At 36.3% G+C, this 16,820-nt stretch overlaps 1 protein-coding gene across 12 annotated transcripts in view; it reads right to left on the bottom strand.

Moving 5' to 3' along the window:
- The window catches only part of SCFD1 (sec1 family domain containing 1), a 134,825-nt gene that overhangs the window by 29,680 nt on the left and 88,325 nt on the right, over positions 1–16,820 (bottom strand). For all 12 annotated transcript variants that reach the window (XR_016392151.1, XR_016392156.1, XR_016392155.1 and 9 more), the window contains 3 exons: positions 13,672–13,742; positions 10,604–10,683; positions 1,195–1,257 (listed from right to left, as the gene is read on the bottom strand). Coding sequence is in view for 6 of the 12 variants with exons in the window: in XM_089907543.1 (XP_089763669.1) it covers positions 1,195–1,257; positions 10,604–10,683; positions 13,672–13,742 (214 nt within the window). In the remaining 6 variants the exon portion in view is untranslated. The remainder of the gene's footprint in view (positions 1–1,194; positions 1,258–10,603; positions 10,684–13,671; positions 13,743–16,820) is intronic.

Raw genomic sequence — 16,820 nt, 5'->3', positions numbered from 1 at the left:
GTTTTCTTATAACACATTTTATTAAAATCCTCAACTACAAAATCCATAAGAAATCTAATAGGCTTTTAAGATTCAGCAAGAATCTTAAGACAAATCTTAAGACAAAGAACTGGAAAGTCTGTTTCATTAAATGCATGAGAGTAATTTTCCAAATATATTTTCATTTTTCCTATCTTGTCCTACTCCCCTCTGAAATGAAGAGATGGACAGGATGGAAATCATTTCTTTAACAAAAACAAAAGAAAGTAATCTCTGTTGGAGTGGACAGTTCTGAGGCAATTCCCAGGTACCAGGTAACTCTCAGGGAGTTAGTGGGCTCACCTGCACAGCACTGTCTGAAGGTGAGGCCAGATGGATTCATTTTGCCAAGCGCTTACAAGGCCCTGCCTTAGGCCAAGTACTTTTACTTTTTGGAAACTGTTTCATTAAAACTGGCAGCTCGGGGTAGGTAAACCGGTTTTCCTCCAGTTTCATGCTTTTGTTCTAAGCTCCAAAAAATAAGCTAAGAATTTGAAGCTAGTATGGTATGGAAAAGAGCAGTTAGAATCACTTTGTTCAGCTCCTCTGAAAACCACACATACTGTACAGGATTTTCTGAAGTCAGAAGTCATACCCAGCCCTGAGGATTTCCTCTCTATCATTTAGCAGTATGCCTGGTTCCATCTTGAAGCTAGGTCTTGAGTGTCTAGCTTCAAGTCTATATTATCAACATTGATATAAAAACAGTTTTTAAACTTCATGTATCTTCTGAAAATGAAAAACATAATTTTTTTTTTTTTTTTTGCGGTACGTGGGCCTCTCACTGTTGTGGCCTCTCCCGTTGCGGAGCACAGGCTCCGGACACGCAGGCTCAGCGGCCATGGCTCACGGGCCTAGCCGCTCCGCGGCATGTGGGACCTTCCCGGACCGGGGCATGAACCAATGTCCCCTGCATCGGCAGGCAGACTCTCAACCACTGCGCCACCAGGGAAGCCCAAACATAATGTTTTAAGAACAAGGAAGCATACAAAGCCATACCAGGTAAAATACAGAATTTAAACTACGTATGGAAGCTAAAGGCATGCTGACATTTCTTCTGTATCACAATGAAAACTTTCTGTATCCAAAGTGTCACACTGTGTTTTTAAGGCACAAAAGTCCAATTATGGTCTGGAGTACTAGACTTATTCAATCAGAATTATTAAAAATACTTACCCCATTGGTTTAGTGGTAGTGTTGCCATAGCTGGTAGGAGCTGAAGCCATCTTGGCAAAAGCCCTATGACATAAGAAAGTTGTATTTAAACACTGATTATTTGAGCTAACATTTAGTATCATGGCATTAAAATATCTACTGACTAACCATAAGTTTTACTATGCAGTTTCTGAAAAGAAATTTTTCAACTAATACAGTGTTTCAGTAAAATTAACACTGAAACAATTATATAAACATTGACTATATAATTTGTAACCATGAAAAATAATGTTCAAGTAGAGAGCAACTGGTACTAAAACAGTGAAATTCTTTAAAAAACACAAATGCTTTAGTTCCCCAAACTTCAGGATTTCTCTTTTCTTTTTTAAATATCTGATCATTAACATGAAACAGAGACTTTCTGTTTTAAAAGAACAATCACATACTGATTAAGTTTAGTCTCTTTACTATTCTCCACATTCTTTACTCTCTCATTCCCAGACACATGTCTTTGGGATGCTGTCCTTTGAGGGTATAAACTCACTGTCTTCTCCAATAAAAAACTGTACATTTCCTTTTAAGATTCAGCTCAAAACCACCACTTTCTTCATTAACACTATTCTAATGCTACTACTCAATGATATTTCCTTTTAGTTACATATACACTTTTATACTGAATTGCATATAGTCATTTATTTTCAAATCTTTCTAAATGAATGTCTAGAATGTCTTTAACTAAACTATAGAATTCTTGATGGCTCTGCAAAAATATGGCACTTAGCTATGTTTTAAAAAATATTTTCCTTCTGGGAATATGTTCACTGTAGAGAATCCAGAAAACAGAATGCTCCCAGAAGAACCCTACCACTAAGAAGTAACCACTGTTAGGATTTCGGCATATATTCTTCTAATCTTTGAACATATGCATACACAACATATATACTTTAAAAACAAAATTAGTATCATATAGTACATACTGTTCTATAACATTTTAATAATAGCATGCCATAAACATTTTTATGTGAATCAATATTCTTTTATAATTCCTTATCATTTCAAATGCTTTTGTAAATGGAAAAAAAACCCTACCTAAATACAAGAAAACATTATGAGAGTAAAAAAAGAATGGGAATCACTAAGATGTGGAAGATGAAATGCTTAAATATTCTATTTCAACCTGGACAAAATTTGCTGATACCATTAGAGAAATCCCAAACACAAAAATCACAATTTTGTTCTGAAAGGAGAATTTGAATCAGCTGTTTTCAGCAGTAGGCTGGAATTTCTGTCTTTAACAAAAATTTATTTTTCACCAGAAATAGCAATATCTAAATATAAATAATATGTATCTAACTATCTCTAAGTAATAAAGGGTTAAATAAAGAATATTACATTTATATGGCTGAATATCATGGAAACACTAAGTACTACCATTGGAGACTACAGCTGGAACCTTGAGCAACATGGGTTTGAACTATGCAGGTCCACTTATACTCATATTTGTATCAATAAATACTACAGTACTACATGATCTGTGGTTGGTTGAATCCATGGATGTGGAACCAGGGATACAGAGGGCCAGCCCACTGTAAAGTAATACTTCAATTTGTAACTGTGCAGAGGGTTGGCGTCCCTAACCCCCAAGTAGTTCTAGGGTCAGCTGTATTTAAGACGATGAAAAACTGGCATAATGAAAGTAATTGGAACTCTAGAATACAAACTGCATCTATAACAATGATTTCCTGATTAAAAATATAAATATGTAATATGCATATAGAAGGATAAACAATACGGTTTATGGTAGACTCTGAATGGGGAGACTACAGGTAAATTTTTACTTTCCTTATACCTTTCTGAGTTTCCTAAAATTTTCTTCAATAAACTGATATAACCCTTATAATTAGAAAGAATGTTACAAATTAGAAATTATATATTGAATACTTTGTAACCATGTAAAATGATGCCCAAGACTGCCTTTCCTCTTTTAACACCAAATATTTGATTAGGGAGTTCCACATAAGTCATAATGTAAAACACAATGACATATACGACACAGCCAAATATTTAAGTGTATATGTTATAAAAATTAGAAAAGACAGTTTTCGGTTTCTTTTGTTAAACTAAGGTTTGTTGTCTACTTTTTTCTTATCATAAGAACACAGTGAAGAGGGCAGACAGCAGAAGCAAGAAGAACTACAATTCTGCAGCCTGTGGAATGAAAACCACATTCACAGAAAGACAGACAAAATGAAAACACAGAGGACAATGTACCAGATGAAAGAACAAGATAAAACCCCAGAAAAACAACTAAATGAAGTGGAGATAGGCAACCTTCCGGAAAAAAAATTCAGAATAATGATAGTGAAGATGATCCAGGACCTCAGGAAAAGAATGGAGGCAAAGATCAAGAAGATGCAAGAAATGTTTAACAAAGACCTAGAAGAATTAAAGAACAAAGACCTAGAAGAATTAAAAAACAAACAGAGATGAACAACACAATAACTGAAATGAAAAATACACTAGAAGGAATCAATAGCAGAATAACTGAGGCAGAAGAACGGATAAGTGACCTGGAAGACAGAATGGTGGAATTCACTGCTGTGGAACAGAATAAAGAAAAAAGAATGAAAAGAAATGAAGACAGCCTAAGAGACCTCTGATACAACATTAAACGTAACAACTTTCATATTATAGGGGTCCCAGAAGGAGAAGAAGAGAGAAAGGACCCGAGAAAATATTTGAAGAGATTATAGTCAAAAACTTCCGTAACATGGGAAAGGAAATAGCCACCCAAGTCCAGGAAGCGCAGAGAGTCCCATACAGGATAAACCCAAGGAGAAACATGCCGAGACACACAGTAATCAAATTGACAAAAATTAAAGACAAAGAAAAATTATTGAAAGCAACAAGGGAAAAATGACAAATAACATACAAGGGAACTCCCATACGGTTAAGAGCTGATTTCTCAGCAGAAACTCTACAAGCAAGAAGGGAGTAGCATGATATATTTAAAGTGATGAAAGAGAAGAACCTACAACCAAGATTACTCTACCCAGCAAGGATCTCATTCAGATTCAACGGAGAAATCAAAAGCTTTACAGACAAGCAAAAGGTAAGAGAATTCTGCACCACCAAACCAGCTCTATAACAAATGCTGAAGGAACTTCTCTAAGTGGGAAACACAAGAGAAGAAAAGAACCTACAAAAACAAACCCATTAAAATTAAGAAAATGGTAATAGGAACATACATATTGATAATTACCTTAAACGTGAATGGATTAAATGCTCCAACCAAAAGACACAGGCTTGCTGAATGGATACAAAAACAAGACCCATATATATGGTATCTACAAGAGACCCACTTCAGACCTAGGGACACATAACAGACTGAAAGTGAGGGGATAGAAAAAGATATTCTATGCAAATGGAAATCAAAAGAAAGCTGGAGTAGCAATTCTCATATCAGATAAAACAGACTTTAAAATAAAGACTATTACAAGAAGCAAAGAAGGACACTACATAGTGATCAAGGGATCAATCCAAGAAGAAGATATAACAATTATAAATATATATGCACCCAACACAGGAGCACCTCAATACATAAGACAACTGCTGACAGCTATAAAAGAGGAAACTGATAGTAACACAATAATATTGGGGGACTTTAATAGCTCACTTACACCAATGGACAGATCATCCAGACAGAAAATTAATAAGGAAACACAAGCTTTAAATGACACAATAGACCACATAGATTTAATTGATATTTATAGAACATTCCATCCAAAAACAGCAGATTACACTTTCTTCTCAAGGGCACATGGAACATTCGACAAGACAGATAACCTCTTGGGTCACAAATCAAGCCTCGGTAAATATAAGAAAATTGAAATAATATAAAGCATCTTTTCTGACCACAATGCTATGAGATTAGAAATCAATTACAGGGAAAAAACCATAAAAAACACAAACACATGGAGGCTAAACAGTATGCTATTAAATAACCAGGAGATCACTGAAGATATCAAAAAGGAAATCAAAAAATACCTAGAGACAAATTACAACAAAAACACGATGATGAAAAACCTATGGGCTGCAACAAAAGCAGTTCTAAGAGGGAAGTTTATAGCAATACAAGCCTACCTCAAAAAACAAGAAAAATCTCAAATACATAATCTAACCTTATACTTAAAGGAACTAGAGAAAGAACAAACAAAACCCAAAGTTAGTAGAAGGAAAGAAATCATAAAGATCAAAGCAGAAATAAATAGAAACAAAGAAAACAAGAGCAAAAATCAAGAAAACTAAAAGCTGGTTCTTTGAGAAGATAAACAAAATTGATAAACCTTTAGCCACTCATCAAGAAAAAGAGGGAGAGGACTCAAATCAATAAAATTAGAAATGAAAAAGGAGAAGTTACAATGGACACTGCAGAAATACAAAGCATCATAAGAGACTACTACAAGCAACTCTATTACAATAAAATGGACAACCTGGAAGAAATGGACAAATTCTTAGAAAGGTATAACCTTCCAAGACTGAGCCAGGAAGAAACAGAAAATATGAACAGACCAATCACAAGTTATGAAATTGAAACTGTGATTAAAAATCTTCCAACAAACGAAAGTCCAGGACCAGATGGCTTCACAGGGAATTCTATCAAACATTCAGAGAAGAGCTAACACCCATCCTTCTCAAACTTTCCAAAAATTGCAGAGGAGGGAACACTCCCAAACTCATTCTATGAGGCCACCATCAACCTGATACCAAAACCAGACAAAGATACTACAAAAAAGAAAATTACAGACCTATATCACTGATGAATATAGACACAAAAATCCTCAACAAAATACTAGCAAACAGAATCCAACAACACATTAAAAGGATCATACACCATGGTCAAGTGGGATTTATTCCAAGGATGCAAGGATTCTTCAATATATGCAAATCAATCAATGTGATACAACATATTAACAAATTGAAGGAGGAAAACCATATGATCTCAAGAGATGCAGAAAAGCTTTTGACAAAATTCAACACTGATTTATGATAAAAACACTCCAGAAAGTGGACATAGAGGGAATCTACCTCAACATAATAAAAGCCATATATGACAAACCCACAGCCAACATCATTCTCAATGGTGAGAAACTGAAAGCATTTCCTCTAAGATCAGGAACAAGACAAGGGTGCCCACTCTCACCACTATTATTCAACATAATTTAGGAAGTTTTAGCCATGGCAATCAAAGAAGAAAAAGAAATAAAAGGAATATAAATTGGAAAAGAAGAAGTAAAACTGTCACTGTTTGCAGATGACATGATACTATACATAGAGAATCCTAAAGATGGCACAAGAAAACTATGGGAGCTAATCAATGAATCTGGTAAAGTTGCAGGATACAAAATTAATGCACAGAAATCTCTTGCATTCCTATGCACTAACAACGAAAGATCATAAAGAGAAATAAGGAAACAATCCCATTCACCACTGCAACAAAAAGAATAAAATACCTAGGAATAAACCTACCTAAGGAGGTAAAAGACCTGTACTCAGAAGACCATAAGACACTGATGAAAGAAATGAAAGATGACACAATCAGATGGAGATATACCATGTTCTTGGATTAGAATAATCAATACTGTGAAAATGACTATACTACCTAAAGCAATCTACAGATTCAAAGCAGTCCCTATCAAATTACCAGTGGCATTTTTTACAGAACTAGAACAAAAAATCTTAAAATTTGTATGGAGACACAAAAGACCCCAAATAGCCAAAGCAGTCCTGAGGGAAAAAAACGGAGCTGGAGAAATCCGACTCCCTGACTTCAGACTATACTACAAAGCTACAGTAATCAAGACAATATGGTACTGGCACAAAAACAGAGGTAAACCCATGCACCTATGGTCAACTAATCTATGACAAAGGAGGCAAGGATATACAATGTAGAAAAGACAGTCTCTTCAATAAGTGGTGCTGGGAAAAATGGACAGCTACATGTAAAATAATGAAATTAGAACACTCCCTAACACCATACACAAAAATAAACTCAAAATGATTAGAGACCTAAATGTAAGACCGGACACTATAAAACTCTTAGAGGAAAACATAGGAAGAAGAAGAACACTCTGTGACATAAATCACAGCAAGATCTTTTCAGATCCACCTCCTAGAGTAATGGAAATAAAAACAAAAATAAAAAAATGGGACCTAATGAAACTTAAAAGCTTTTGCAAAGCAAAGGAAACTACAAACAAGACGAAAAGACAACCCTCAGAATGGGAGAAAATATTTGCAAAAGAATCAACAGACAATGGATTAATCTCTAAAATATATAAACAGCTCATGCAGCTCAATATTAAAAAAAACAAACAACCCAATCAAAAAATGGGCATAAGACCTAAACAGACATTTCTCCAGAGAAGACATAGAGATTGCCAGAAGCACATGAAAAGCTGGTCAACATCACTATTAGAGAAATGCAAATCAAAACTACAATGAGGTATCACCTCACACCATTTAGAATGGCCATCATCAAAAAGTCTACAAACAATAAATGCTGGAGAGGGTGTGGAGAAAAGGGAGCCCTCCTGCACTGTTGGTGGGAATGTAAATTGATACAGCCACTATGGAGAACAGTATGGAGGTTCTTTAAAAAACTAAAAATAGGGGCTTCCCTGGTGGCGCAGTGGTTGAGAGTCTGCCTGCCAATGCAGGGGACACAGGTTCGTGCCCTGGTCCAGGAAGATCCCACATGCCGCGGAGTGGCTAGGAGTGTGAGCCATGGCCGCTGAGCCTGCGCGTCCGGAGCCTGTGCTCCGCAACAGGAGAGGCCACAACAGTGACAGGCCCACGTACCGCAAAAAGAAAAAAAAAAGCAAAAATAAATAAATAAAAATAATAAAAATAGAATTACCATATGGCCCAGCAATCCCACTACTGGGCATATACCCAGATAAAACCATAATTCAAAAAGACACATGCACCCCAATGTTCACTGCAGCACTATTTACAATAGCCAGGTCATGGAAGCAACCTACATGTCCACTGACAGACGAATGGATAAAGATGTGGTTCATATATACAATGTAATATTACTCAGCCATAAAAAGGAACGAAATTGAGTTATTTGCAGAGACGTGGAGGGATCTAGAGACTGTCATACAGAGTGAAGTCAGAAAGAGAAAAACAAATATCATGTATTAACGCATATATGGAACCTAGAAAAATGGTACAGATGAACTGGTTTGCAGGGTAGAAACAGAGACACAGATGTAAAGAACAAACGTATGGACACCAAAGGGGGAAAGTGGTGGGGGGTTGTGGTGGTGGTGGGATGAATTGGGAGATTGGGATTGACATATATATACTAATATGTAAAAAATAGATAACTAATAAGGACCTGCTGTATAAAAAATAAAATTCCAAAAAAAAGAAAACAGTGAAATAAAAGCAAATTGGAAAAAAACCAAACAGAAATATAGATAATAAAATGCAATCATAACTCAGCGATATAGCTGTTAACAACTTGGTATATTTCTCTTCTATGCATCTTTTTTTGATACACTTGAGATCAGAAGCATATTCCATCCTCTAGTCTTAAAAAAAAATTATTTTAAGAAATAATCTGAAGATACTGTTGTAGAAAATTTGGAAATAAAGAACCCAAAAGGAAAGAAATTCTACTACTCAGAGTTACCCACTATTAGCATTTAAGTGAACAGAATTTTAGCTATGCACTTATATGTATATATGTGTATGTCCATACACACACACACACACAAATGGATGGATAAATGGTTAGATAATAGGGATCGTAATGTAAAAAATGTCATCTAAGTTTTGGCTCAAGTGTTACCTACCCAGAGGCTTACCCTGATCTCCTCAACAAATTTAGCTAATACCTCAACAAATTAAGATCTTATCACTTAGTTTTATTTTCTTTATATCACTTAATATGGTGAATATGGTTTAACAGAACTCTGTTCATTTGTTTGCTTATTGACTTATTGTTCCCTCAACACAAATGTAAATTCAGTGAAAGTAGGAGCCTTCCATAGCATGTTTACTATTGTATTCTTTTAAAAATAAATTTTATTTATTTTTATTTTTGGCTGTGTTGGGTCTTTGTTGCTGTGCATGGGCTTTCTCTGGTTGTGGCGAGCAGGGGATACTCTTTGTTGCGGGGCACGGGCTGCTCATTGCAGTGGCTTCTCTTGTTGCAGAGCACGGGCTCTAGGCACACGGGCTTCAGTAGTTGTGGCACATGGGCTCAGTAGTTGTGGCACGTGAGCTCTAGGGCACAGGCTCAGTAGTTGTGGCGCATGGGTTTAGTTGCTCCGCAGCATGTGGGATCTTCCCGGGCCAGGGCTCGAACCCGTGTCCCATGCATTGGCAGGCGGATTCTTAACCACTGCGACGCCAGAGAAGCTCCACTATTGTGTTCTTTTTTTTTTTTTTTTTTGCGGTACGCAGGCCTCTCACTGTTGTGGCCTCTCCTGTTGCAGAGCAACAGGCTCCAGACGCGCAGGCTCAGTGGCCATGGCTCACGGGCGCAGCCGCTCCACGGCATCTTCCCGGACTGGGGCACGAACCAGTGTCCCCTGCATTGGCAGGCGGACTCTCAACCACTGCGCCACCAGGGAAGCCCTCCACTATTGTATTCTTAATGTCTAGAAGAGTCCCTAGTCACTGAGACAAAGGAAGTTATTTATCAAACAAATCATTGAATAGTAAACTATACTTCACTTTGTAACATAACATGGCCATTTCTCAATGGTCATTAGGGTAAGTCGTCCACAACATGATTTTTAATGACTCAGTTGCATTCCTGTGGAAATGACATAATTTCAATCCTTGACATTCAGGTTGATTTTCAAAATTCGATTATTACAATCGCTTCTAAGATTTTACAACTCCAATTTCTTCTTCGAGATTAATTCTTAAGAGAAGTGCTAGGTCAAAGCTATTCTTTTAAAAAACTTTTTATACCAGCCAGCAAAATTTTGACAATTTATATTTCTAATAGTAGAGTATAAATGCATCAGTTAATTTTCCTGGATCCTTGGCACAATATTTTCGAAATCTCTGCATTATATTAATCTGCATTTCTCTGATTATTAGTGAAATTAAAACATTTAAAAAATGTTTTTGAGACATTTGACCCACAACATTTCAGTCTTTGACTTTCTCATCTCACATCTTTGAAGAAAATATAGGAAAAAATATGTCTAGGAAAGAAAGGCATCACTATTTTATATAAAGTTGTGGAAAGGGTGGGGGAGATAAGGAAATATTTATGCCATTGAATAAAAAAAAATACCAAGGCACTGTTCAGTTTTCTTAGTAACATTCCCATTTTCTTGGGAACTCAACTTCCATTGTACTCTCTTAAATGGTAAGAACTGAAGAATAAAATAAAACTTACTTCCACTGTTTGATATATTGTAAGGGATTAAGGTTGCATCCAGCATCAGTTAAAGCTTTTTTGTATTGCTCCAAATCAGCCTGAAATAAGAAAAGAATCATATGACAAAAACTTTTACTTTCATGAAAGAGACCATTTTGTTTGTTATCATTGGATTAATCAGAAAGTTAGACTAAAGGCATGAGCACCTAAGTAGAGTGGCGTGGTATCTTAAGGGAGTACCCAAATGAGCATGAGATAAAAATCACGTATAATGAAAATTACCTTTGATAGGCTCCCAAATCACCTATAAAGTACAGTATTTTGTCATCCCTCAGTAAGCCTAACACAGTTTTTCCTCCACTGTTGACACAGATTGCTTGTCCTTAGGATAAGCATTAAATGAAAGATCTGGCTTGATCAAGAATATTCCAAAACTGGAAACATGAGGGGAATGACGTTGACTTAGGGGACCTGCAGATTCAGGTTATCCCATCTCATATTCACTGCAGAGGTCCAAATTTATTAACTGAACAGCAGGTGTCCTACACTTTTTAAGTAGTTTTCTTTCTTTTTCTTTTTTTATTTCCTGATGAGTAAAGTCTAGTTGAATTCGGATATATCACGGGAGCCTATCATCACAGTGACTCCATTATAAAAATTTAAAAGAAAGAAACTTTTAAGCTCACCATCAAATCAGAGATGTTCACTACTTTGCATTTTGGGGGCTATTACATCAGTAGTCAAAATTTGTGTCAAGCCACTTAATGACCACTTAAACTTATGAAAAGACATAATTCTTACCAAAAATAAATGAAATAAAATAATGTGGTCAAATGAAGGGAAACTGCATTAAGTTTTAAAATCATATATTCCTAAGAAAATATAAATAGGCTATTAGAATCCCTTAAAGGAACACCCCCATTAATGACAGAGATGTTTCTAGAAAGAAAACTATACAGTAATCCCCTCCCTTCAGCAGTTTTGCTTTCCATGGTTTCAGCTGCTGTGGTCAACTGAGGTCTGAAAATACTAAATGGAAATTCCCAGAAATAAACAATTCATATTGTGTGCCGTTTTGAGTAGTGTGATGAAAACTTGTGCTTTCCTGATCAGTCCTGCCCCAACCATTGACATCATCTGCTCCTGACATCTAACAATCGACACCATCATGGCTTGATGACACAGGATCATCTGAAGTAGATGATTCTCCTTCAGTCAGAAGGTCAACAGTAGCCTAATGCTACATCACCATGCCTGTGTCATTCACCTCACTTCATCTCATCATGCAGGCATTTTATGAGCTCACATCATCATCATAGGAAGGATGACTACAGTACAATATATTTTGAGAGAGAGAGAGTCCACATTCACATAACTTTTATTATAGCATATTGTTATAATTATTCTAATTTATTATTAGTTGTTGTTAATCTCTTACTGTGCCTAATTTATAAATTAAACTTTATCATAGGTATGTATGTATGTATGTATAGAAAAAAACAGTATATATGGTAGTGGGGGGGGGAAAGTTTGGTACTCTCCATGGTTTCAGGCATCCACTGGGGGTCCTGGAACATATCTCCCTTGGATAAGGGGGGACTACTGAACTTCCTTACTGAATTAAAAGTCAAGAAATGTATTCTTAGGATAAAGCAGAATTGATCTAAAGCAAATATTGGGTTTACTTTGCTGCTTTAACATGCCAAACAAAAAGAAGCCTTACAATCTACCGACATTAGAAAAATAATTGCTACCAGCAAAGGAAAGGAGTTTACAACAGCCATATCATTCTAGGTGTCATTCCCAAGTTCCTTATGCTAGTTGCTCATCCAGTAAAATTATACGAAGTTAACATTAGAAAGAGTTAACAGGTCTCTAACCCAGCAACAAGACTGATAGCAAAATCACTGTTTTCCTTCACAGTATTACCTCTACATACTTAAAAAAATTTTTTTCCTCAAAAGCAATTGATGGCTTATTACAGAAAAAGAAAACAACAAAATATCCCACAATCTACTCTTCCAGTGAGAAAAAAATCTAGAAAGGAAGATAGATTTTCCAATCATTCTTAGAAATTTATTCTGATATAAAAAGTAGCTTTTTTACTGCAATACAGTCTCTCAACTTTATTTTTATATGGATCAAATGATAGATGTGAATCTGAAGTTTAATCTTAGGAAATTATTGATACAATATTTATATAACTTTTGGAAATTTAGATATTTTCCTCCAAGTGACTTCTCTATATTCTATAATGGACATTAGTTTTTTTGTTTTTGTTTTTTAATTTGTTTGTTTATTTTTGGCTGTGTTGGGTCTTCGTTGCTGCACGTGGGCTTTCTCTAGTTGTGGTGAGGGGGGCTACTCTTCATTGCGGTGCGGGCGCTTCTCACTGTGGTGGCTTCTCTTGTTGTGAAGCACAGGCTATAGGCACACGGGCTTCAGTAGTTGAGGGCTCAGTAGTTGTGGCTCGCAGGCTCTAGAGCGTAGGCTCAGTAGTTGTGGCGCACGGGCTTAGTTGCTCTGCAGCACGTGGGATCTTCCTGGGCCAGGAATCAAACCCATATCCCCCTGCACTGGCAGGCGGATTCTTAACCACTACACCACCAGGGAAGTCCCTCGACATTAGTTTTAAAACAACAGCAAAATATTACCAAACTTTTACTTTAGGTTAAAGCGAAATTCCTTGTAAGGAAAATAAGTATTAGTGGCTATAGCTCAAAGAAATGGAACTTCTAGGATCATCACATCATGAGAAATGATAAGATCAATCTTTCAAAAGGCAGAGCAAACTTGGTTAACTTAGTTTAGAATAGTTATTTTCCAGAAATAAGAATTTTGGTCATGAATTCAGTTCATATTCTAACAACTTAAAAGTGGTGAGATATTTCATGAGTAAATAGTTCTCTTGGTGACAATAAATACTGCTATAATATTCAGCGGTAAATAGAACTAGCCTTACAAAATTGTTTTTCTTTTAAAGGAAGGAATGAAGTAATTACTTGGTTACAGTGATTTTTACTTCTATTTTCTGAAACAAGCGAGTATTCTCCCTTCCTCCCAATAACTGAATACAGAGGACATACCTCAGAAGGTGCTTGCTGTGCACTTATGTAATAGATAAGAAACAGCCTCATTTTATCTTCTGGAGTTCCTGCTACAAAGGGGAAATAGATAAGGAAAAAAAGACTTTCATAATTCTGGTTGTTATGTATTATAGTCAACACTATAATCTCAAGGCATACATAAATGTGACAAGACAAACTAAGGTTCTTGATTCAAATCATTTAACGTTATAGGCACTAAATTACAACCATGTAAAACACAGATATGGAAAAAGATTAAATACTATGGGATTACAGGGATAAGCTATGGAAGCACCTCTATTCTATCTTCCAAACTGTCTATAGTGTTGTGATTTATGTTTCAGATCTAAACTCAAAAAGGTATAGGTAGGATAATCATACAATTCTGAAACAGTACACTTTTGAGATGTAAAGGGGGATGCTAGTAATAAGTATGTAAGGACAACTGGTATATAAATGGGACTATCCTGGGAAACCAGTTGCATGGTCCCGTTAGGTACTGGGTTATGAAAACCTGCTGGCTAAAATCATCTAACTGAGCCTAAGGTCATACTTTTGAAATTGGAGCCACTAAATATACATTTCTCCCCTTTCTGAAGGGTCTATGAAGATTTGGAAAAACGATATGTCTATAGTATAATAAACACCATTGTATTATGCAGATTATATCTGCCTGAAATTTTAACACAAAACAAAAGATTTCAGAGAAATTTCTTGCTTGCAGTGCATCCTTTGAGCTACTACTTCTATTATCCAAAGCCCGAGACTGTCCAGAGAATCCTTTTATTTTCCCCTCAGTACTGGGTCATGGGTAACTCAGTTTCACTTTTCAACAAATACCAATATGTACTCTCACTTCAAAGTGTGTCCCAATACGTAAGAACTCAGAATTGTTATACTTTATTATAGAATAAAAACAAGAATAATTTTTTCAAAACATATTGACTGATAACCCATTGATTTTCTATCTTCAAATTATCCTTACTCCCTAAATAGGACAAAGACTGGTAATAAAGATCAATGACAGGTTCTCCAACATTCTCATGCTTACAAATAAATATTGTATTTTAGATATACTGAAGTAGGTTACTGGATTCAGGGTTTTGTTTAAATACTAGGAGAAAGCTGATATTTTTGTTTTAGCAGGTAATTAGCCTTGACGGGTTCAGGCCAAAGCTCCTACCAGCCTCTGTGAGCCGTTTCCATCATGGATTCTATTTTTAAAATGTTTGCAGTGCTACTGGGATCTGTCCCACTGCCCAGCAGCCAGTACGCGAACTTGGAGGTCATCTAGTCCTTCACCTCTCAGTGTTTGGAATGCTGTTTAGGATCAGATTCATGCACGTACAACTCAGAGGTGAGCCCAGGAATTCATAAACAACTTTATGGGGTTGCCTTCCTGAGCTCCTTCCTTCTGCAATCTCCCTGGTACTTTCCAGTTTCTTCCCTTTTTAGTGCTCCAGCCAGAAAGCTTTGGCTTTAGGTACCCTGCTCCATTGTGTATTTCCTGCAATTATGACGAAGCAGTTAGAGGACAAAAAGAAAAAGAGGAACGGGGCTTGCTGTAGGCTCTTGGAACAATGGCTCCTAAGATACGAGAGACAGGTTCTCCTCCCTCAGAGTTTTAGGGGCCTGTGGGTTCCTGCTGGTGCTTTTAATATCCGCAGCAGAGAGCATAGCCTCTTCAAGCTGACGTCTGGGTCCTCTGGACATGTTCCATCATGTTTTAAGTATTTTTCTTGCTTTCTGACCCAAGAAAATGTTTCAGGCTCATTTTGTACTTTCTCTCCCTGGAATCAACCATACTCCAATGAGTCCTAGTGGAAAGTGGAATATATAAGGCTAAAATTTTTACTACTGGGGAGCTGTGGCTCCTAGCCCTGCTCAGTTGGCAGAGTTAGGGAATACATATATATGTGTACACACACACACACACACGCATATCTATATTTATTTCTCTATTTGGCAAGTATTTAACAAAAACACCAAGTCTACATCAGTACCTCCAATTCCAATCCAATATTACTACGGTTCATTGTAGTTTTCTTCATTTCCATAGTTATAACTTCCATTTCTGACAGTGGGAAACCTGGCTCCCTTTTTATTACCCGATATATTTACTTATTTATCCAGTCCCCTGTATGTAACAAATATCTTATCTCTGCCACTGTCCCCTTGCCTGCATGGACATTATCTCCTCCACTTGGGCTCTGATTCTCTACAATGGACCCACCCACATGCCTGGCTATGATTCTCACCCCACCTGAGCCAATGTTTGGTTTGTCCTATGCAGGGTCACCCCCCTTAATCTGATAGGAGTCTTATACCCTTATAACTGTTCCTACATGTGGACACTCCACTCACTTCACTTGGACTTTGACACTTCATGCTGGATTACCAACCCTCCCTCTACCGGATATGTGGATGCCCTTCTCATCCTGCTCAGGTTCTGACATCTTGTTCTGGGCTGAAGTGGTACTACACTGCTACTTTGCATGAATGCCTACCTTGCTCTGCTCTACTTAATGTCTTTAATAATAAATGGTTTGAGAAAGTAAGGGAAAGGAAAAAGAAAGGTTCTCATTGCTTTTTTTAATCAACACACTTAATTGCTTCAACTTTACTCAAAACTTATTGTAAATAACAAGGAATAGCTCTGAAGTGATGGACTTAGATGTATCTTTCATATTTTTAATTGTAAAGTACACATATCTTCAAAATGTTATGTTCTCCCCACAAATCTAACTTTTTAAAAGTGTGAGAAATACTATGCCTTCTCAGAAGCTTTTATGAATAGAACCCTTTAATTACAAACAAGTAAAAAAAATTTTAAACTTACTTTCCAACGTGATATAAAATCTAAAAGTCACACCAAAACTATAACTCAAAAAACACTACTATTTACTCGAAGAGCTTGTATGTAAAATATAAGCTAAAGAGCTTATATGCTTTTTGTTCATTTTTCAAAAGAGCTGAGATTTGAATTGAAAACTCTTCTGAAATTATTAAGCCTGTAAAGTTTAGAGAATTTTAGTGGCTAAAATCCTGTGAAGATCTTATGATCATTATGATTGAAAACAATGATTAGGTTATATTTTCTAAGTACAAATAGTTATATCTTGTTTTAAGAAAATCTAACAAACATATAT

Source organism: Delphinapterus leucas, chromosome 2, assembly GCF_059928025.1.
Source record: "Delphinapterus leucas isolate spDelLeu-1000000601 "Yukka" chromosome 2, BTC_Dleu_Yukka2, whole genome shotgun sequence".
In the NCBI taxonomy this organism is placed as follows: Eukaryota; Metazoa; Chordata; class Mammalia; order Artiodactyla; family Monodontidae; genus Delphinapterus; species Delphinapterus leucas.
Note: the sequence above shows the minus strand (reverse complement) of the source record. Positions and strands in the feature narration are given on the sequence as shown.